This window comes from Apus apus, chromosome 6 (genome assembly GCF_020740795.1).
Source record: "Apus apus isolate bApuApu2 chromosome 6, bApuApu2.pri.cur, whole genome shotgun sequence".
In the NCBI taxonomy this organism is placed as follows: Eukaryota; Metazoa; Chordata; class Aves; order Apodiformes; family Apodidae; genus Apus; species Apus apus.
In genome coordinates this window covers 10,462,905-10,486,710 of record NC_067287.1, presented here as the reverse complement: position 1 = coordinate 10,486,710, position 23,806 = coordinate 10,462,905, and the positions used below count along the sequence as shown (strand labels likewise).

The following is a 23,806-nucleotide window of genomic DNA, read 5'->3' as shown; positions in this document are numbered from 1 at the left end:
TTTTTTTTTTTTGGTAAGTTCAGCACTCTACAAATCTCTTGACTTCTTCTGATGTTAGCGCCTCAGCCGAGCCTGCCACACGTGGCCTTTTGGACAGAGACCCAGAGCTGGGAACTGGAGCTGTAGGTCCTGCTGCCAATTCTGCTACTGGTGCAGGGAGTGATACAGGGCTAGGGCTGCTGCCAGACCCTCCCAGGGACACACTGGGCCCCCCAAACGGGGGCCATTGCATGGGCGCACCAGTTCCCTTCAAGCCAAATACCATCCCCACCAAATTAGGCACATGCTCATCCTTGGCTTTGTCACCCCTTAAGCACCTGACACAGAAGTCACTGGAGAAACTGCTAATAATTCTTATTCCTTAAGCCAGATAGGAAGGTATGTATGTGTCTTTTGACCCACTCCTGTTTCCCTCCAGTCCTCTAACTGCAGAAGGGCTCAGTGCCACTGTTCTTTTCCACCAGCCTCCATCCCCTCCAATGCAGGTGTTTATTGGGTCTCCCATGGTACACACCTATTCCCACTGCGTTGCTCCCTGCTCCAGTCAACTCTCAGCCCTGCAGGCATATATCATGGAATTTCATCTGCAAACCCGTAAGAGAGGAGATCCACCCTTCCAGTGTGCAAACCCCTGTCACTGCAGTTCCCCCCAACTTGTTTCCTTTCACCCCAAAAAGCCTGACAGAGGAAACCACTTGGCAAAGAGCCATTTTCAATTGGCTCTCCTAACCCTGCCCAGATACAACCAACACCCTATGGGTCCAGGAGCAGAAGCTTCTCCCCCAGTTCCATACTTGGCCCATCTCTTTGCCCAGATCTGCTAATACAAGTCTACATTCAGTTTTCAGGTTTTGTCACTGTGAAAGTTATGAAGATTTAGAAACATGAGGGGACATACGGTGATCATGCAGTTAGATGAAATGCAGATGAAGGGCTTGAGAAAACCAACAGTGCTGCAAGCCTTCCACCAATGCATGGAGCTTCCAGGGAGGATAACCTTTGTCTCTCTGTTCTGCTGTCCAAGCAGGCTCCTACCATCTTCAACCACACAAAAAGCCTCCAGATCTGTTCTTAAAATAAAACTTGGCTCCAAAATAAAGCCAAACAATCCCAAATGCCTGAACTCCAAGGTCAAATTCTATGGTTCAAGTCCATCCTGCAAATGAAAAGCAGGCTAATTCTCACCCTGCCAGAGCCCAAATGGGCTGAATGTCCTTTCAGCTGGACCTCGTTAAGAGGGGTGGGCTCTGGAGCAGAGAGAAATTCTTTCTCTGCAAAATACAGTGCCATGGGAGCCCTGCCCAGTTCTGTGTTCGGATGCAAACACATAATCTGGTGCAAGTTCACCAAAGGTCCATGGTTTTGGAACAGATTTCTCCCTTCCCAAAGAAGCTGGAAGGAGTCAGAATATCATTCAAAATACACAAAACAAACATAAAATTAAAAAAAAAATAAAAATGAAAGAAACAAACCCACAGCCTGTGTTGCACTTGCCTTTCAGGTCGATTGTTTAAATTAAAGTTTTTAAACCAAACCGAGCAAATTTCACAGGTTGTCCGTGTATGACAACAAGAAATGCAAAGACCCAGAATTTCACTCACCTGCCAGCTTGAGGCTTTCATCTACCTCTGAATCCCAAATACAGCATTCATTTCCAAATGGTTATTTCTGTTAATTACTCTAATCAGAAGGACTGAACACAAATGACAAGCTCGGTGGGATGCTGGCTGTAAAGGCAGCACATTTAAGCAAGTTCAATCTAAGACCGTCTTCCATCTTTGGGGAGTGAGTAGGCAATGAGCTGTGTTTTCAAAGCTCATCCTGCTTTTCTTTTGGATCTTTCCACTTTCTGAATTACGAGGTTCCCAGTGACGGGAGGGGGTGGCTGCAGCAGGACAGGGGGTTTGGGTCTGTTCATGCACCATCGGATGACACCTCTGGTTGCCACCCACAAGCCGTGCCACTTTAAGAGCGGAGACCCACAGATGGAGTTCTGGCTCCCGTAAAGATGTCGAAGACGTCACTTCTTTATTCTTTAATTCTGCCCTGGCATTTAATGGCTCATTAGCATGCATTAACACTTGCAAAAGGTCCTCTCAAGGACAAGGAGAAATCCCACTGAAAAGAGGCAGGAACAGCAGCGCTCTGTGAGGGCTAGTCCTCCAAGGAACTGCTGCCAGATTTGGGGAGAGCTGCAAGACTTTGATAGCAAAGAGGGCCAGGGCAGGGGAAGGGAGGGGTAAGAAAAGACAGCCTTGCCCTTTCGTGCCAGGAATGGAAACTCTGGTGAAGCAGTACTCGATCTGCTGGGGAAAGGAAGTCTAAATAACTCAAATGCAGTTTCAGTGTGAACAACCAACACAAACCCTTGGCGTGAGCAAGGCAGGGCAGGCAGGGTCTACCTGCTGCCAAACGCACATAGGAACATGAGGAATAAACACAGCACTGATAAAAAAAAAAAAAAAATAGAAAGAAATATCTTTTGTATTCCCATGAGAAATCTATGTAATGATCATAAAAAATCTCAAGTTGGAAGGGACCAGCAGGGATCAATGAGTCCAGCTCTGAAATAATCAACAGTATGTAACACACAACGATGTAGTGGGAATACCTGGCGGTGTAATACCTAACACTGCATTGATTTCTTGTGAAAAAAAAACCCAGAGGAGCATATACACCAAGCACAGAACATTCTAGCTAAGAACCATCCACCTGCACTGCAATGTAGCCACCTCTGACCTGACCCACAGCAGCCACACTTGGTGACTCAGGAGGTGGTTAGCAGAGCAATCAGAGGGGGGGCAGCATTTTTACACACTGCAGCTATAAGCACTGGTCATGTTTTTGCAGGTCACAGAAAGGGGACAAGGGTCACCCCTTGCCATTTGCCCCAGCCCAATGGCTATTTGAACCTCTTGGGATTGTCAGCCCTTTTGGGAGCAGGATGGAGAGGTGCAAGCTCTCAGAAGAGAGCAGCACATGCCTTAGGATTAAATCAGAAAGAGAACAGAAACCAGGTTACAAGGGCAAAAATAAACTTGGAGAGGAAGAAGAGAAAGATTGAGGAAGGATGTCAAAAATGCCCTGGGGAGAAGAGACAAGGAGGTTTCAGGAGCCTCCCAGGGACTGGAGATGTAAGGAAAAACATGCACAGAGTCACTCCCATGCTCGTCAAAAAGGCCACTAAAGGTTTGCAAGCCAGAGAAACAGAGACTTCATAAAGGTGAAATGTGGGGTGCAAACATCTCCCTTCTGGCTCTCAGCCCCTCTCTGCACCAGGGCTACGATCTATGGCTGAGCAGACCCAGAACCACATGGGGCATGCCACTGAATTTGGTACCTTATGGTAAAGAGACCTCAGAGCCACCAGCAAAGAGTGCAGGAGCTGCCAGGAGCGGCTGGCTGCACAGAAACAGCTAAGGACAGGTCCCTTCCAAGGCAGTGGTTTACAGGGTGCCCATTTCTCTCAGCTTAGAGCTGCCAAGAGGAAGGAGCTTGCACCCGAGCCAAAGCCCATCTGCGTGACCCAGAAAGCCTGCACTGGTAGAGGAGGTGTTCTAAACAAAAATCCTCCCTGGCTTCTCTGTTACAAACAACAAGCAGTCCACGAACGCGATCAATCATCATTATGAGTGTCCCCATTTCTTCACCTCACCACAGCCCTCCAAAATGATAGCTGACCCTTGGGAACCACTTGCTTGCAAGGAAAATTCAAACACCGATCAAGAGGGGTGCTAACACCAGGCAGCCACTTACACAGCTCCTGGGGAGCCTCTCTCTACCCTTTCAAATTATCTGGGAGCCCAGGGCTGGGCATCCCTGTTCCCCATAGCAGAAGGTGCCACCCCAGGACACTATGCACTGCCTGCAGTGGGTGAGTTTCCCCTGTACATGTCCCTGTGGTTTCTCATCCTCTTCACACTGTGCAAAGAGCAGAGAGTTTCACAACAACATTCCCCGCTAAAGGCTGAGAGCTTTTGAGCATTGCTCTCAGGGCTCACTGCCCCCAGGCCAAGCACCGCCAGACCCAACTTCTTGGCAAGACACCAGGGGAAGCAGCCTGGGATGACCCCAGGGTTTGGCCACTGGCTCCAGTCACTGGAGTGAGACCTAGAAGCCAGCATCTCAGCTGTGATGGCAGCAGAGGGCTCCTCCACGATTCCTTTCCTGCCTATGGAAAAGTTTTCCAACTCACTGCTTGAGCAATCTGGCCCTGCCTCGCCAAGATGTTGCATCAGCATGGCAGCCCCTCCACTCTGCAGGAGGTCAAGCAGGAATGCAGGAATATCAACAACTGACAGCAGAAAAGGTCTGGTTTACAGAAACAAACCTTGGGGGAGAAAGAAGAGAAGGGAAAAGAGAAGGGAAAAGAGAAGGGAAAGGGAAAGGGAAAGGGAAAGGGAAAGGGAAAGGGAAAGGGAAAGGGAAAGGGAAAGGGAAAGGGAAAGGGAAAGGGAAAGGGAAAGGGAAAGGGAAAGGGAAGGGAAGGGAAGGGAAGGGAAGGGAAGGGAAGGGAAGGGAAGGGAAGGGAAGGGTAGGGGAGAAGAAGGAGGTGTTTTCCTGCTTTGGAGCTCAGATGTTGTGCAGACAAATGACATCAGACACGCGGCCAAACAGCATCCGCAGGGAGCTTGTACGCAGGGTGAGAGCAGTGTTGGTCTGAGCAGGATGAAGGTGAATTCACTTGACTGCTCTTGCAGTTAATCCCCATCACAGCCTTCAGCCCTGTCAGCCCCAGCTGACCTGGGCCTTATATTTCTTTAGGCTGACCCACAAGAAGAAAGTAAACAGAGCTGACCAACTTTACATTTTTTACACTAATCCATGTGATGAGAGTAAGTGGAACATGCCCAGCTTTGCAGTTTAACCCCAAATAAGGAAGGGGACACCCAAGGTCCTCCATTTGATTAATTTCTTATTAAATGTTTGTAGTCTATACAAATTCTTGTGAGATTCAGAATGTTTCACTGGTGGAGGGGGATTGTGAGCTTGAGAGGGGATCCTCATCCAGCAGAGACTCCAGGCACAGGGCACACTCCAGCCTCAGTTCTTCACTGCTCTGGGACACAGCAAGTCAGAGATTATTATTTTTTTTTTTTCCTCTTGGATGCAGCAAGAAGAATGATTTTTATGAAGTTTAAGGGCAAACATGCAGCCTGATTGAGCCTTGACCACATCTTAAAACAGACATGCTCCCGCAGTGCCATCGTCTCCTCATTACCTATTTTGTCCATAAGGTCCCTCCAGGCTATACAGCAGTTCTGTAGGCAGGAGAACTCAAGATGCTCAAAACCAAGTTTGTTGGCTGCAAAGAAGGCGTGATGGGCACCCAGTACCCACACAGCATGACAGCACACACAGCCCTCTCTGCTTTCTAGCCCAACCTCAGCTGGTGTTCAGCTCCTTGCCCCCCACACTGCCCTTTGGTGGGGTGGAGACACCCACACAACCTATAACCTGCCCTAATCAAGAAGGGTTTTGGCTCAAAGAACTTCACTTCACATCACTCCAGACTACCCTCCCTTGCCCAGCAGCCCCGACAGTACAGTCAGCCACTGCATGGTCCCCCACAAGCCCCCCACTTCCTGCTAATAACTGGGACCACTAAACAACCAGCACTGTGAGGTTGCACTGCAGTGACCTGAGCTGTCACTGTGTCCTCTGTCACCCAAACAAGCCTCAAAAATGCTGTGCTTCCCCATCTTCCTCCAGCCCCAGGAGCAGAGCAGGAACAGCCTGTAGGACAGCCACCCCAGAGATGGAGCCACGTCTCCTCTGCAGCTGCACAGCTCACGGCTACATAAGCACTTAGCAACAACCAAAGGATTATATTTAACTTTGATGTCTTATATGCTCCTTTTGTCTCTTGCTTTCAGGTCCCACTTTACTAGGCAGTGCTCAGATTCCTCCTTTTTACACAAACTAAATAAAAAAACCCCAAATCCCCCAAACCTAAAGATAACAAGACTTGACATGACTTAAAAGAAAACATTGCAGATGTGGTTTAGGCTCTGTTCCCTCTCCTCTTTCTGCAGCAGGCCAACCTCTTCCCTTCTGGCAGGAGTCACACTAATGCCATCCCCTACTTGGCACCACTGCAGGCAGTGGACATGGGCAAGCTCCTCTTCCTACCCAAACCACTCTCAACCTATCACCTGCACCTCAACAGTTAATAAATCAAATACTACCCATTTTTTTTTTTAACAGCAGCTTCTGGTAAAAGCTTACATAGTGGGAATGAAGAGAATTAAAAAAAAAAAAGTCAAAGCTGGATCACATTTAGTGTCTCCTCCCACAAACACAGTGCTATGAAGCGCAGCTACAGTGCCCAGCATGGGGGCTGCCAAAAAAAGCTGCAGAAGCAGGAGGGAGATTTCTAATTTGAGGCTGTGTTAAAACAAACAGAAAAGCCTTATCTCACAGGGTCTAGTACAGGGTAGAACCTCACAGTGCTTCCCCATTTAATAAAACCAAAAAAAGGAAGCACTCAGAAATAAATACTGAGGGCTTGTGCATCCTCAGCAGTTTTTGAAGTGGTTTCTGGAGGGCAGCTGGCGTCACATCCCACATCAGCTTGGCTGTTCTCTGCAAAACAATCCATGCGTTTTCAATGAGCTGTCATTTCCTGAATCCCATTGCAGAAGTGATTCTGGCACCTTCATGTTTTTGCGGATTTGACACCCGATGCTCTATTGCTGACCTGAGCTGTGTGTGTCACTGGAAGTCGTGCACCAGCAACCAAGCCCAGACTTTCAGCTCCTGCACTCTGAGGCATCAACATCTCACCATGCTTTAGCCAGCCACTCAACCAGTTAAGATGCTCTCAGCTGCTTAGAGCTAGAGCAAAGCTGTAGTTATAATTGTACAGTGTTTTTAAACCTGATTTATTGTCTAATTTTAAGAAACTGAGAAGAAAAAACACAGAAGAGCTGATCCCACAAGGCTGCACCAACGTCAGCAGTCTGTGTGTTGCTCAGGCAGTATGGGTTTTTGGGATGAGATCCTTTGTGTTTTAGGGGGTGAAACAGCTCGTGGCAAGTGCTTTTCCTTATGCTTTGGTAGCACTTAGAGGCTGAGATCTTCCTGTACAGTCTCAACAAAACTACAGTCCCGAGCTGAAGAGTGCACAAATGACACCCACATGGGGAGCTGGGAAACAGTGGTGATGGTCAAGGGAAAATTCCTCTAGAGACACCAAAGTAAAGACAATGCTGTACTACCCTGCATCCCTCACTATAAAACAAAAACAAAAACAAAAACAAAACAACAAAAAAAACCCACAAACCAAAACCAACAACGACAGAAAAATAAAATAAGGTCTGCAGAAGCAAAGCTAATGAAGCTTGACCTCCAGCATGCCAGTCTCTCTTCATTAGAGGCAAACGGGTGATGCCTTCACTGGGGCCTCTCCCCCCTCTGACCACCTACTTTTATGGGACCTTCAGGAATGCAATTAGCACAGAGATGCTTCCTCCTTTGTCAAACTGCCTGGCTGGCAGCCAAGGGCTTCAAAAGCTGAGAAGCCTCACAGCCAGCTGCCCCTTCCTCAGCCTGGCTGCAGGCAGAGGGAAGGCTGCCGGCAGGGGGACTCTCTTCCCCTCTCCCACAACCAGACACCCACATTTCAGGGTAGAGGCCAGAACAGAATGCTGAAAACCACAGTGGAAGAGGGCAACACATCCCTCTGGAGAAAATCTGGGAGCAAAGTGTTCAGGTCTTCGGGAAGCAACTGCTTGCTTTGTCGGAGCATGATGCCATGGAGAACCTGGCTACATCTCTTGTGGAGGAACCAAGATGCAAGCCACCCCTAAAAGCCCTACTAGAAGCTGGATTAATGGTTTGAAACAGCTACTCTGGAGCTATTGGTGAGCAGCAGAACAAATGCCACTTAGTGACTAAGCAGCACTGACTAGGAGTTGGATGCAACTTGAATCAACATTTATGACATGCTATAAATGACTCCTTTTCCTGTCTGCCTCACAAATGCAGGAGGCAAGTTAAACCTTCACTAACACAAATCAATTTTTTGCTTCTCCTTAAGGTTATCTTCCTCCCAAAATCTGTGTCTCTACTTCCCAGGGGGCTACAAAATGACTGGAGCTTTATGCAGCACTGGCTGCAGACATCTCTCCACTCACATATTGACAAAAAGAGCTGCCAATATTTATAAACAGACCCAGGAACGAATACGCTTTTGCTGGTCAGTGTAACATGAGAAAAGAAGCTCAAAGTTCATTTCAGAGTATTTAAAACTCGTTGTGGCTTTTGCCAGGAATACAGAATGCCTGAGCACAACCTGTCACCCAGCCCTGTGTCACAGCAGTGACTCCATGGAGACAGTTTTGCTTAACATCATGGAAAAAAAAAATGTCCAGGCTGGTTGGTGATGGGCTCATGGTGCCTCTGAGCTGAGGCATGCAAAACACATGGCCACATACCTGCAGAGCAGCTTGCATGTGTGAATTTTTTTACTTCTCAGCTTGGAAAACTGTGTTTTCCTCCTTGTGCTTCCCCAAACCTCGGGTCAGGTTGGACTGGCTGCTCTCCCACCTGCTCTGGCAGGGGTGGGCACTCAGACGTTCATGATACCATCTAGTTCAACAGCTTGGTCAGGCATCAATGCATTTAACAGGGGACACCATGTGCTGAAACTGAGGTTGGGTTCCCTTTGGGGTGAAAACCCCGTTCAAAATACAGTAGTCAGAAAGGCACCTACAATATGAGAAGATTCATACAGTATAAATAAAGCCCTTGACAACAGTCATGAGTTCTCCTCAGGGATCCAAGCCAAGCAACTCCCAAGCAAGGACAATCAGCAGCAAAACAACAGCTCCCTACACTCTGCTTTTTTTGTTTCTGCATTTGCTAACACCTGTTGGTCTCCCCTCATGGTGGGTTTCAGTCTGTGACAGTGGTGGGCACTGGGTTGCTGGGACCCTTCAAGGACAAGCACTGTGCCCAGGAGAAGACAGAGGGAGGGCAGGGTGTCATTTTTCCACCTTGCAAGAACAAAAGCAGTGACCTGATCCCATGTGACTGCACCCAAGGCATGACCCAGACTCCCCTGGATGCCAAGTCTACACATGATGGTGGACTAAGACATTCAGTGCTGAGCTAAACATGTGGTCTTTTTCAAAAAGGCCCCATTTGTAGATATAAGAGAGCATGCTGGAAGCCACCAGAGATGCTTGTGTAGCAGAGGGCTGTTTGTTAGGGGAAGAATCACAGAATTGTTCTGGTTGGAAAAGACCTCTAAGATCATGAATTCCAGCCCTGCTGTGCAAGCTGAGACACTTTTGGGGGACTGGTGAAGTCCCAAGCCTCTTGAGCTGACAAAACCACCTCAAAATGTTATGTCATTGGCACAGAGCTCGGTAGAGCTCAGATTTAGCATTGTAACTTCTGGAATTAAAAAAAAATAATAATAATAATAAGAAGCTAACAAATCAACAGCAATAGACACACCAGGAGGCACAGGGAGAACCACCCCACACAACCGTGCCAGATTCCATCTCACCCCTGGAGCAGAGGCTACTTAGGCTCAGCCTATACTTTGTTTTCTTTCATGGTTGTAAAAAGGACTTTTATATGACTTTGAAAAACTCTGGCAAATCCCAAATCAGTTATGCTGCTCTTCCCAGCACCAGAAGCTCTCCAAAGGGACAGAAGAAAGCAGTTTGTTTTCCTGTGGAGCAGCAGAGCTCTGGCTCTCCTGAAATTCAGGCAAAGGGATGTTCTAGCCACTAAATAACACAACTGTCTGAAACAGCCAGAACCTTGCAACCAAAAGGTGCCCCATCACTCACTGCCCAGCTCAGAAACCTGCAGGGCAAGATAAACAGTGGGGAAAACCTGCCACTTCCCCAAGGAAAACATTTAAACCAGCTATTTTTCTAAGCTTATGCTTTTTTTTGGAAATTCTGTCCGGGGTTTTCATTTAAGAAATATTTTAGTTGCTTGAAAGCAGACAACTTCTAAAGAATAACCTTTTGCCAGGCTTCAACTGAGGGAATTATGTCCAAGGGCTAATCCAGGCAATTACACCCAAGGCAAATTACATGACCTCAGACTGACAAGGAATTAAAGCCATTTTAGCAAACTCAGCTGAATAATTCCTCAACCTTCACTTAAGCAAAGCTGACTGGCTACATCTTTCCCAGAGGGCAGAAAAATCTATACATAAAATACCTTTAGGAATCCTAACACAAATTTTCTCTAATAAGTAACAGGCAGGAAACACAACCTCTCCTTTCACCTGTGCTGGACCAGGGGATTACTTCAAATGCTTCATTTTTAAAAAATGATTGTTTCTGCCTACACAGGGAAGGATGGTACACATAGAAGAAATACAACCTAAGAAGACACCAAAAAGCTTCCGTGGATTTCAGCCTGAGCTGCTTTACTCTTTCCTAGGTATATACTTCAGTGTGCAAGAGATGGGCATAGCTACATCAAAATAACAACACCAAAGCAAAGAGTCTCCTCGTCTCTGTGGGACCTGGGCAGAGGACAAGCCTACAAGGAGAGTGCCTTTCACTTTAATGCTGAAAACTCAGTTCTGGTGGGGATAATTCACTTTTTGCTCATTAGTGTGAGGGCACTTAAACCTCCCCCTCCTTTTTTCCATAAGGAAAAGAAAGGGAGTGTAGATACCTTCAGAAACAGGGCAGATTTTGGCAGGCAAGAAAGGCACAGCTCCTTGCATGCCCTGCACACATCAACCAAGCAGCCTTCCCCATTTCAGGGTGGCCATAGAATCACAGAATAGAATCACAGAATCATTTAGGTTGGAAAAAAGCTTTAAGATCACCAAGTCCAACCGTTAATGCAGCACTGCCAAGGCCACCATTAAACCCTGTCCCTAAGCATCACAACTATACGGCTTATAATTACCTCCAGGGATGGTAGTGACTCCATCACTGTATTGGGCAGCCTGTTCCAGTGCCTGACAACCCTTTCAGTGAAGAAATTGTTCCTAATTTCCAATCCAAATCTCCCCTGGCACAACTTGAGGCCATTTCTTCTTGTCCTATGATTTGTTGGGAGAAGATACCAACACCCATCTCACTACAACCTCCTTCCAGGTAGTTGCAGAGAGGGATAAGGTCTCCCCTCAGCCTCCTTCTCTCCAGGCTAAACAACACCAATTCCCTCAGCCACTCCTTGTAAGACTTGTTCTCCAGACCTTTCCACAGTTCCATTGCCCTTCAGACATGCTCCAGCACCTCAGCATCTCCCCATCCCCACAAAGGAGGAAATGCTCCTACCTGAGCAGAGGACTCCCTTGTACCTGGCGCAGGAGAAGTCGTCGCACTCGCAGAAGGGCCCGTAGATGTTCCCGAACTCGCTCTCATAGCAGAGGCACTGGTTGCAGCTGCACTCCCCTCTCCCACTGCAGAGGGGTTTGCCCTCGGCCTCCCGGCACATGGCCTGGTGCATGTCCCCACTGGCCCCCTCCTGGCACTCGCAGCGGGCCCCCAGGTAGCCGGCCTCGCACTCGCACAGCCCGCAGGTGTAGGTCCCGTTGCCGCTGCACTTGCCGCTGGCCGGCGCGGCGCGGCCGGTGCAGCCACAGAGGCAGTTGTAGGTCACTGTCACCTCCAGGGTGTCCCGAAACCCGGCAGGCTTGATGGTGAAGGCATGGGAAGTGTCTTCGGCGGGGCAGGTCCGTGCCTCCACGGCTACCTCAAAGGAAACCTGAGGAGGGAGGGGGGGCAGGTTGAGGGGTGTGTTAACGCACATGGCCCCAGAAAGGCTCTTAAGGGTGTCCTGGGAAGGAAGGCAGGAGGGAATGGAAAATGTCCCAAGGCAAAGCCATGGAGGCACTCCTTGGAGTGGAGCCACACTCGACAGGTCAAGCTTCCCAGGCTTGCAAAAACCTCCAAAACAATTGCACATCTAATGAGGGCATCTGCAGCTCAATGCTTTGACATCCCACAAAGGGTTCAGCATCCTTAGTGTTTTTAAACCCTTTACTGCCAGCCATCAGCAGTGGTTTTGTCCATAAGGGACAACTGGCTTCTGTGAAGGAGGAACCTGCTTATTCCCATGAAATAAACAGGGCAAAACTCTAGCAAATAGCTTGTTTTTCATGCTATGAAAAATAATAAACCTTGTTGAAACCAACAACTAGCAAGGATCTAACCAACACAGCACAAGGGCCTGAGGTACCTACAAGATCATTAATTTAGAAGGTTTTTTGGGAATCCTGATCTGCACATAGAGATGTGCATCAGCCATGTAGTGCCAAGATTTCAGCACACCACTAAGAGGCCTGTTAAGAGCAGCTTCAGAAGGGTTGCTATATGCTTATACATCACCTCCCTACTAGTTTTCTCTTTCTACAAACCACTGTCAGGGATTTTCTCACTGGGAAAAGCAGGAGTATCCAACAGCCACTTGCTTGTCCCCTGACTTAATCCTGCTGTTTTGCTGTGGCCTTGGGCTGGACAGAGCTGGACAGAGGTTCAGGTTAGCAAAGAGGATTAACCTTATTCCAAAGAAACAAGCCCCTCTCCTAGGCATCAGGAGGGAATGATTTTTCTCTGGAAACATCTGGGTTCACCTCAAGCTCTCACTGCCTGCCCTGTCCCATATGCCAAGGGGTGATGTGCAGACAGTGGTACAGCAGCCACCTCCAGCTGGGAGAGTTGCACCCTGTGAAGCTTCCCTTGATCTCCTCCCATTCCCAAGGCCTGAAGCAATTACGAAAACTAGCTCAAATTACAGAGAAGAGCAAAAAGCAAGCTAAGAGGACCAGGGTTATCCTGCTCCCTTTCATCCACTGGCACCCATGCCCCAGCAGATTAGGATCCAGTGCCAGCAATATCCTCTTTGGGGAAACTTTCTTAGCAGGAGTCAAATCTTCAAATCTTGATCTATGTGGAAGCAATGGGGCTGATAGCAGCTGAACAAGGGGGGATGAAGGGATGGGACCCCTGTGATCCTGTGGCATATCTGCCTGTGCAGGCACCTTGATACTCAGGTGCACCTAAATGGGAGAAGCACCAGCACTGGCTCCTTGCTGCACCTCAGATCTTCTGCCGCCTGGGCAGAAGGCACCCCCAGTTCATCCAGACGGGGAGAGCCAGTCATTCCCACTCATGCCATCAGTCTCTGTGGATACAGGCACACATGTACTCACTGCCAAACCCCTTTACAGCATGAGCTGCAGCATCTGGAGCAAACCCCCTGCTCCTGCCAAAGCCAGGAACCCAGGATCAACTATGAGATTAACTCTACTACCTCGGGGGCTCAGGCTTTGCTGGGGAAACAAGGAGGGCACGTGCCTAGCACGGCAACACTCCAGCAATTGCTTTTACCTGCCCATAAGAGATCCAGTAAAGTCAGCTGAAAAAGCAGTGGCCACCTCCCTTTTTAACACTTCTCGTGATCCTTATTTGGCGGGGTAAAACATCCAGCTACTGTTGACTCTTTCAAACTATTTTTATATGCCTCAGTGCTTAGAGCTCTGGTATGTTTGCAGAGCCTCTCTACTCAAATAAGGCAATCAGGCTGCTAACGAACCCACACCCAGGGCCTCACAGACAGGTCTCCCTCCCCTCTGGTCTGAGCCCTCCTGCCCCAGCCCTGCAGCCCACTAACTCCTTTATCTGTATCAATATTAAATTTTCACATGCAAAGCTTAGTTTCTCTGGTTTTAAATATAAAAAGCACAGGATGGATTGTGCCATGCATACTGTTAACATAAAGGGGCAAACTGCACTTTTCATCTGTGCTGCCATCCTGTAACTCTCAGAACTGAACACACAAGGGGAGAGCTGCTGCCTTTCTGAGGACCCTGTCTTTTTTTGCAGTACCTCCAAAGTTAACCATAACCTCTTCACTCTGGGAAAGACTGCTTTAGATTAGAATCATGTAATCCTTTTGGTTGGAAAAGATCTTTCAGGTCAACGAGTCCAACCATTAGCACAGCAGTGCCAAGGCCACCACTGAAGCCTGTCCCTCAGCACCACACCTACAGAGCTTAGAAATACCTCCAGGGATGGTGACTTCACCACTGCCCTGGGCAGCCTGTTCCAGTGCCTGACAACCCTTTCAGTGAAGAAATTGTTCCTAATATCCAATCTAAACCTCCCCTGGCAAAACCTGAGGCCATTACCTCTTGTCCTGTAACTTAGGAGAAGAGACCAACACCCATCTCACTACAATCTCCTTCCAGGTAGCTGTAGAGAGCAATAAGGTCTCCCCTCAGCCTCCTTCTCTCCAGGCTAAACAACCCCAGTTCCCTCAGCCACTCCTTGTAAAACTTGTGCTTTAGACCCTTCACCAGCTTTGTTTCCCTGCTTTGGACATACTTCAGCACCTCAATGCTCTTCTGGTAGTGAGGTGCCCAGAACTGAACACAGAATTTGAGGTGCAGCCTCACCTGTACTGGGAGACAATCACTTTCCTAGTCCTGCTGGCCACACTATTGCTGATACAGCCAGGATTGTCAAACAGTAACAAGAAAACCTTGAATATTCAACAGACCAGGGAAAGACCAGCACACCACAGCAATAAGTTTCACAGGTGTGACATGAATATCCAGAGTTATGGAGAAAAAAACCCACTTCATTCTTTACTATTGTGTCCTGCTGCCTCATCAAGACCTTTTGGTTTAGGGTACTGTAGACAAGATGTCTGTATTCCATCTTTCCTCATAAGTGACCTTGGGCTGATCTATACAACCCAGAACCACTTCTAGCAGAGCCACTCTCCGTGGGTTTCTATATTAATGAGGCACAGCATGAGGAGAGCAAGGGAAGATGAGCAAAGCTGTATTTTATTACCTGGGAACACCCACTGAGAGAGGTGAGTGGCTGCACAGGGGCTGAAACAGCCTCTCCAGGGACTGGACTGAGAGACAGACTCACCGTATCTCCTATTTTGAGATCCCCGCATTTTCTGAGCCCAGGATAGGACAGCCCATCCTGGCACGTGGCAGTGAAGGTCAAGCCAATGTCCTCAGGGCTGTCCCAGACTGTGAGCTCCACCTTGGACCGAATACTCTGGAGAGAAAATGGGAAAGCAAACTGTCAGGTTCCCAAAGGTGAGTGAGTTTCTTCTGCTTCAGTCTCTTCTCCTGATGTTTCCCGAGGATGGCCAGACCATTTGTAAACCTATTTGAAAAAAAATCACCCATGCATACATATTGACATTTGGGTTTTACTTTACCAGCTCAGGAGATTTCTGATGAATGCAGTTACTCATGGGGAGCTGCCTACAACCCCTGCAGGTGGCTTATGTCCTCTAAAACAGTTGTGATGAGCACCGTAGCCAGGTTTGAAAACATACGGATGCACAAGTAAAAGAAGGAAGGAAACATTCTCCACCACAAATAGAGCAACTCTGAGCCAAAGTTCAGGATCTCATGCACTCATCTGCACCTTCTCCTCCCCACAAACCAGTCCCTTAGAGAAGTGCAAAGCCTGATTCTTCACTGGCAGCCATTCTGTGATGTCTGTCATAATGCACAAAGAAGGGGTAAAACTGCACTAGCTCTTTCCTGATTTTTCACCCAACTGGTCAGAAAAATGTGGTTTCCTCTCTTTGGAGAAAATGCCAAACAAAAAGTACCCTTTCAGATGCATTAGCTGGAGACATCACCATGGGAAAAATAAACGAGAAATCTCTTTCCTTGTGAAACTTTTCAAAGTGAAAAACATTCTCCTTCAGCAAGGTTTTGGTGTGTTCGTACCCCCTTTCTTCTGCTTCTCATCTCTCCTCCCTGCTGCACACACAGACTTTTTAAGTCAAAACAAAATTAAGTTTATAAGTATTAATTCAGAATGAGGTTGTTTTGGTTCAATTTTCCAAAGGCTGGAACTGATTTTTTTTTATGAGTGGTAACCAAAAAAGACAAGGTTTTCAAAATGGAGCTTTTTATACAAATGCATTGATTTTTCCAAAGCCAGCTTGCAGCTCCATCCTTCTCCCCTTTGTCCCCAGCCCTCACTGAAGTGGCCAGATTAAGGAAAAGGGCTAATTCAGACTTCTTGCCAGTCCACATGGTGACAAAGCCAGGGTTCACATGCCAGCAAAGAGCTAATGCTTTTGGAAATGGGCAGGAAATAAATGAGTTTTGTCTGGATGAATCTGAACAGCCCTTGGGGAAAAAAGGAATAATTACCCATGTCTCTGCTATAACAGAGGAGCTGTTCATGGGGTGGCAGTTTGGACCATTGGCAGAGCATCCATCACCTGCAGGATGAATGCCAACACATACCAGTAAAGCTGAACATACTGCTCTCCCCAAAATCATCTCAGAGAACTTAGGTGTCACACTGATTGACAGGCTTCCGTGTCTTTCTGCCCAGAGCATCTTATCTGGGGCACGGTGGAAGACAGGCCACCAAACCACACCTCACTGGGACCTTGCATGGGCTCTTCCTTTGCTCTTATACAGATGCCAGGGCTTCTTGTTAGCCCTGTATAGTAATCCTATTAGCTTAATTGTAATGCTGTTATTATTAGCCACTTTGCAGCATCATACAGCTATATGTTCTCACAGCACCATGGCCACTGCTGAGGACTACTGCGGATTTTGCTGCTGTGTTATTTGGTGGTCCCCAAGCCTGTTGAACAGGCAAGAAACCAGCATCTATCTCAGCAGCAGTTCATTCTGTTCTGCTCCTTCTGTGGGGCACCTTGGTATCAGCATCCTGGTGTTTTCCAGCCAGCTGCACTAGAAAGCTCAAGAGCAAAGAGAGGGAGGGATCAGGGGTGGGGACATCAGATCCCCAGTGGTTTTCACCACCTTGTGTCTATCTGCAAAGGCTCAAGGGGTGGTGAAACAGAGGCACAGATGCACGTTACATCTGGGAAAACATGGCAAAGGGAGGTTTTCATGTGATGGCACTGATGCACACTCAATGTGGAGTGAATGTTTGTTTCTCTCTCCTCAGCCAAGCATCTCGGCCACAAGATCCTTCTTCCTCAAGGGAACAAACTGGGACAACTGGGCTTTTGTTTTGTGGCATATCCAGGGCCTCGTTAGCAGCAATTAGCTGCTCATTGCCTTTCCTCAGGGAGCGAAGCTTTGGGAAGTGCTCTTTCCAAGGGCCTAACAAAATGCTTCTTTAACTGCAGGGAGCTGTGGGGGAAGGAAAGATGAACATTACACATCACACAAAGCACAGCACAATCCTACATAACATATGGATGTGCAAATTCATCCAAAAAGTACTTCCTCACTCATTTGAACTAATGAGCATAGTACCAATCTGAAGGTCTTGCAGCCATTAGAAGTTGTGTACACAATTTTCCCATGCATGAAGAACCCTAGCTGAAGGCTGACCTATCATGGGGTCATATCTCCATGCCCAGCACCTACACAGCAATATCATTTCAGGAGCATGAAGAGCCAACCCATCAAGAATTCAGGTGGAAGTCAACAGAAGTGTTGACAGCTGACTGCACAACATGCAATTTAGCTGCTTCAAATGGATCTGCTCCCTGGATCTCCATGGAGATGGACAACATCAGGTCAGTGGTAGAACAGCAGGTCCTTTGCTATCCCCCATGGGCTCTATCACGGCAGGGCAGGCTGAAGGCTCCTCTGAGACCCAAGACACGCTCATGCTCATGGGCTCCTCAGGACAAACTTGCACTGGATGGAGACCAATGAGAGGATGCCACCTTAGTCAGAGCCTAATCACGTCCTTGGGGGGCTCTGAGCATCAAATACCAAAGAATGAATGTATTTTATCTACTGGTGGGGCGCTCTGTGAGATAGATCAGGGCTGTATTTCGAGGGTAATTCTGCAAACAAGAGACGTGGGGAGAAATTTCTGCTTTGCCACAGACTCCCTTGGGCATCCCTGTGCTCCCGCTCCACACACCTCATTTCCCTCCCCTGGGTGGACGCCCCAGCCTCAGGTGTGCACGGAGGGCTGGGGAGGAATGTGGCTGAGCTGGGTGGAGCAGGCTGGGGAGAGACAGACGGCTGAGCTCTTGGCACTGAGCACAGCAGCAGCTGTGGTATTAAAATGCACTTACGTTGTAGGCCTTGACGATCAGCTCGATGATATTCTTGGAGTCTTTGTGCAAAATCTCCACTGTTGTCCCGGGAATCAAGGCAGTAAAGTTCTTGTGAAAAAAAACAAACAACAACAAAACAAACAGAAAGCAAGTGAAAATGCTGAGATGCAGAAAGGAAAGCAGAAGGTGAGGAGGGACCGTCCCCACGCCAGGGACACTGGCCACATACTCTGCCCTGTGATCTGGTGGTGGACACGGTAAGGTATGGCTCTGTGGAGTTTTTGGAAGAAAAGCATTGCTAACGTGGCATGTCAAACACTACACAAAGTTTGTGGCCAAGGGATGGGGACTAACAGACCCATTTCTGCTGCCAGAGGAATAAGCCTTAGCCACTGTGCACTCCAGAGAGCCAGCACAGCAGGGAGGGAGGTGCAGCTGCCCCTCTTGCCTCCCAAGCCATGAGCATCCCGGGAGAGGGGGTGGAGAATGAGCTCAGCCCTCCCAATGTCCACAGGCAAGCAGCAGCTTCTCAACCGTAGCAACGCGGCTGCTTGTTGTTTTTGCTCGAGCCTGAAGAGCCAGAGCAGAGGTTTCCGACAGGAATCCCACCTGGAACACCTCCCTGCAGCCACTGAGGAGTGAAACCCTGTGGGGCAGCTCCTGGCCCAGGCCAGCCCTCGCAGCTTGGGGTCACCTTTTCCTTTCTAGTGAGTTTAAAGTGTATGTGGTGTGTCCGGGCCCCGGGGCTCCGTGATGGAAAAACACAGCTGGGCAGAAACGCTGCGTGCGATGAGGTCATGGGATTAAGTCACTGCAGAATGGGTTGAGCAGGTTTCTGCTCTCGCCCGTGCTGCACGGCTGGCAGCCACCCCAACATCAAGATTAAGCTGGAGTCTATTTTAGGGCTTCTCATGCTCACTAACACATATATCTGTTTGCTCTAAGAAGCTTTAGTGCTTTGTGCTGAAAGGACTAAGCGAGGAGGGACGGTGAGCTGCGGCTCGCCTGCCTGCATCTGCCTGCCCCTGCCCACCCCACGGGCAGCACGTGGCCAGGCCCACACGCTCTTACAGCTGCACACACGCGTGTCTGTGGCTGCACACGTGTGTGTCTGCAGCTGCCTCTGCTCCAGGGTGCCAGCAGGAAGATGCTTTCACCAGGCCCTTCAACAACCCCCCACACCGGGTCGCTCCGTCGCACTTACCTTGTACAGGATGTAATGATTTTTTGTAACGGCGAAAATCAGGTGGATGTTGTTTTCAGCGAGTTTCTCCCCAAGCAGGGCCAGGGAAGGATAATCCTAGAGGCACATAAAGGGCAGGAAGACTGATAGGTATCACAGAAACAAAGATTAATTTCATTACTGTTCTCCTCCCAACAGCAAAATTCATTCCAGAAATGTGGCATGTTTTGCTGTGGGATGAAGTCCCTGATGTACCAGTAGAAACCCAGCTCAAATAGAAGAAATTCTGTCATCCCTTAAATATTTCTGTTACACCCTTCACTAGAATATGTGACTGGCAACACCTGAAACATTGGATTTCTTTCTGTCCTCTTTTTGCTTTCCCACCAGGAGACAGGTGTGTAACAAGCTGGCCACTATCTCCAGGGATGTGAGGCAGGGAGATCTAGAACTGCAGTAAGGGGAAATGTTTGATTTTTCTCCCAGAGCATAAACATCCATTGCCTGCTCTTCCTGCATAATGGAACCATAAAGAGATTAGGATAAACTCTTTAATTCTGCAGACGTCCCTTCCAAAAAAGATGGCTCTAGCTACCCACAAGTAACAAAATAACAAACCAGGGCTTGCTTTCAAGAGACCAGCTTGAGTTTGAAACCCCTAGCTGCTTCTGAAGGGCTGTCCTCAGAAAAAAAACCAGGAGGGCTGACTGAGCCTCCAAGACTCAAACATGGACAGACCAAGGCAGCATCCCCTCCCAGCTCCCCAGCACAACTACATGTCAGAACAGCAGCTGTACTTTGGTACACATGTGCTTGCCAGGATTGCACAGGCAGGTGGAAAGAGGGTTTTTCCCCCAGGAGCCTACCTCCCATCCAGAAACAGCTCCTGTTAAGAGCTGACATCCATGCAGGAACAAAAATAAAACTAGGGCTTGTGATCTGCTGGATAAAGCACCTTTCTGCAGGAGGATGTGACAATGAGGGGGCACGCAAGTGCTCGTTCACCCCAGAAGTTTTCTCCACTGAGTTTAATTTTTTAAAAGGGCCAGTTTGTCTATTTATTACTAAGACCAATGTTAGTGTTGTGTTTAAAGGCTGTGAATAAGGGTGTCCTGTTGTGCTTGCTAGTGCAGCCACATCACAAGGGAGGCTCAGCCTCCCCAGAGAAAAGCTGGCAGTCTGCTGGAGGTTTTAGAAAAGGGATGACATATTTTATCTTTCCTCTACACTTTGCAGGCAAATCTAATGCACTTCAGGACACTAAGTCACTTTTCCTTCCTTTGCAATGAGCCCTGAAGGAGCTTGCTAAGCTCCTACTCCATTTTTAAACAACACAGAAGCATTCACTGTGGGGGGATGCCCAAGAGAAACAGCACGTTACTTGCAAACTCCAGGACCGAGTGAAACCATGCAGACCAGGGGCTGTGTTTGCCAAAAGCTGCTGGCGTTAAGGATGGCTGGTCTTTATGAAGGTCCACCAACACCCTGAAGTCTCCAAGGACCCCCTTGTCCCCCCTCACCAGCTGGCTGGATGCGCTGTACTCGTTGGCTTCGTTCAGGTGGCACTGGCCATCATGGGGTTGCACCAGCCCACCTAGCTTCCCATCCAGGGCTATGTGGGGCACGTCATCTGTCGTGAAGACCAGCAGGTGAGATGCCTCCTTACGCCAACCGATCTTCTCCTGGGGGAAAACAAACCCCATGAGACAGCCGATCAACCCCCGCCAAGCCCACACTTCATCCATCACCCTGCACATGGTGTCAGCCATGTGCCCATCAGCACTAATTAGACATGAACTGTGCTCCTGTCCACCCGTCCCTGGCAAGAAAACAAAATATCAGGGGCCAATCTAGCATTTCCCAGAATTCTCTTCCAACACACTTACTTAAAAAGGCATGAGGAGGTATGTGGACTGTCCACCAGACCTACTCTACCCAGATCCAAGAATAAGAAGTTCAGCTGCTTTTATAGCCAAGGGAGACCTGCCAATTTCCTCCACACTCATTTATTCTGACCTTGTTTCCTCAGCTCTGCGGAGCAGCCAAGGCAACAGCAAAAACTGCGATATCTCTGCTCAGCGTTTTCATTACCACGTGCTCATAAAGGCTGTGTCTGAGCTGTAATGCATGACATGAGGTCCCTGCCCGAGGGGACTGGCTTTGGGGCACCCACATACATGCACAGGAACTTTGTCATGGTCCCCTTCCTCACTCATCTTCTGGCAGCCATGGGGCCTCCAAGCCTCCTGCCATTTCGTCGTGCACCACTATGCATGCCCCAAACAGCTCAATCCTCTCTTGCACCACAGGGATGAGCAGGGACACACAGAGCTAGAGCAGAACCTGGCAGGGTGACCTTTGGCAGTGGTTGCCTGCACTAATCCACACACAGCTGCCCCACACAGCTCTGCTGTGAGCAACCTCTGTGTATTTAAAAACATGCTAAGTCCAAGCCACGCTCTAGCAGTCCCCATGAAAGCACAGAGATGTCAAGCACAGCATGAAAAGTGTCCTCTGAACCCCCCTTGGTCCCTCTGTCCAAGGACCAGATATTATCACCACCTTTGCACAAAGAGAGATGCAGGGACAGATTTGTTGGTTTTTTTCAACTAAAGGGGTAAGATGATAAAGGTTTCCCTCCCGCAGAGCTTCCCCAGGTTTCCAGCTTTGCATCAGCCCGAGAAGCAGCCCTGTGCCTACAGCAGCACACTGAAGCAGTTTGTTGCAATGGAAGTAGAAGGAAACTGACAAGCCCAAAATAAATTCTTGGAAACTGTAGCACTGCAGCACACCCCTGAGCTCGCTGGCAGCTCCCACTGCCAGCTCATGCCAAGCTGGGCAGGCCAAGGTCCCTCCTGCCAACCGTGGCAGGGAGATCCTGCTGTGGCAGAGACTGGAGCCAGGAAGCCCCCTCTTCCAGAGCTTCCCTTTGGGCTGGCCAGCCTACCCATCTGCTGGCAAAAATGCAGCCCCCCTCTTTCCCACCCCCAAAACGTCCAGCATCCCCCTCCCTCCAGTCCACAGCTCAGAGGACACAGAGGAAATCCTTTGGGAAGCGATGGCAGAAAAGCCAGTAAAACTTATGGAAATGCAGTGCAGATAAACAGCACCAAGTCCTCCAGAGCTTACTGCTCAGCCTATTTAGGCAAACCCCAACTCTGCCTTGTTTTACAGTAAGATGCTGTGAGCTGCCACAGCCCAGCTGCAAAGACACTTCCTATGGAAAGCCCTGGTGTGGGCAGGGCAGGAAGGTAGAGCAGGCAGGGGGGCAGAGCAGGCAGGGGGATGTGGAATCGCAGAATCACGGCAGCCAGAGCAATTTTTGCCTGCAAATATGAGTCATAGCCCAAAGCCTGCTGATCTTTCCAATAAGTAAAACTTTTGCTTCAGGGACACTCTTCCAGAGTAGATTTCTCTTTTTCCTCCCTATTGCAGAAGGTATTTTTTTCTTTAATGGCATTTTAAAGACCCACACAACACAAGTAAGGCCATAGGATGAAATGTTGGCAATACGTTTCCTTTACCATGTAGCAGCACGTTACAGTCCAGCTCAGTGTGTAATGAGGACTTTTTTTGCTCTGGGAAACAGGAGTCACTCCATTGAAGTGACCCCACCAGACAAGAGGCAAAATCTTCATGCCAAAATGTAATTTCTCTAAGAACTGAGCCCAAAAAGTGATTATGCCTCTGACAATGCAAGAGGCAGTTTTCTGTCTACTCAACCACCAGACAGAAGCCCATCCAGTTGAGTTTTCTTTGCCTATCCAAAGCTTTTTTCTTTTTTTCTTTTTTTCTTTTTTTTTTTTATATTTGAGGCCAAGAAACTCCCAAAGGATTCATCTGAGTTTAATTTCCTTAGAAATGCTCTATGCACAAAGAAAATTAGCTGCCTTCAAGCAGCAATTACAAAGCCACTTCAGAAGTGATGCTCCTGCTCACCTGCCTGCTAAGCCCATCTTTAAACTAAGGGCTAAGCATCCCTTTGCAGACAAACTCTCCATGCCTCTGACACACACTTTCCCACACAAACAACATGAAAACCTCCTTGGTTGCTTTGTTCAGGAACTCACTTCCATAAAGCAATGAGCACCTACAGTTTTGGTGCCAATCTCCAGGCACTGAGAGCATTTAATGCCTTGGAGCATTGGACCAGGGTATCTTAGGTAGAGTGGCCAAGTTTGTGCTGATGTCAATGCCACACTGAAAGAGCTGGAGACCTATGGAAAAAGCACCTGGAGAGACTGACATTCTGAGGAGCCACCACATCTCACACTACCTCTGCCAGCAGCTTCCAGGCACTGGAAAATACAGCTCTTCAGCACACACTTTCCACCACAAAACCCAGAGCAGCACTCTGCTCTGCCTAAAACAAATAACTAAAGAGACTTTCATTTATTTTTACTGGACGGGGATTGTTGAACAAAAAAAACCTGCACTGACATCTGCCCCCTCATCTGGTTTTCGATCCTTATGGGATATAAAGGATTTTGAAAGCAGGGGTGGGACCTGACCCAAAGCAGAATGAAGTGGGAAGACCTGTCTCCGCAGGGCTGGGCACGCTGTGGATCCTGCCCCTACTCAAATGACCAGCTGCAGTTGCCTCTCATACCCTGAAAAACCAGCTTCTCTCTCTTTACAGCC

General features: G+C 48.5%; 1 protein-coding gene across 1 annotated transcript in view; it reads right to left on the bottom strand.

Annotated features, from left to right (window-relative positions):
- The window catches only part of ITGB5 (integrin subunit beta 5), a 60,364-nt gene that overhangs the window by 12,695 nt on the left and 23,863 nt on the right, over positions 1-23,806 (bottom strand). Inside the window, exons 6-10 of the mRNA XM_051623352.1 lie at positions 20,686-20,847; positions 19,187-19,282; positions 18,001-18,090; positions 14,877-15,011; positions 11,268-11,697 (exon numbers count right to left, since the gene is read on the bottom strand). Coding sequence (XP_051479312.1) covers positions 11,268-11,697; positions 14,877-15,011; positions 18,001-18,090; positions 19,187-19,282; positions 20,686-20,847 — 913 coding nt within the window. The remainder of the gene's footprint in view (positions 1-11,267; positions 11,698-14,876; positions 15,012-18,000; positions 18,091-19,186; positions 19,283-20,685; positions 20,848-23,806) is intronic.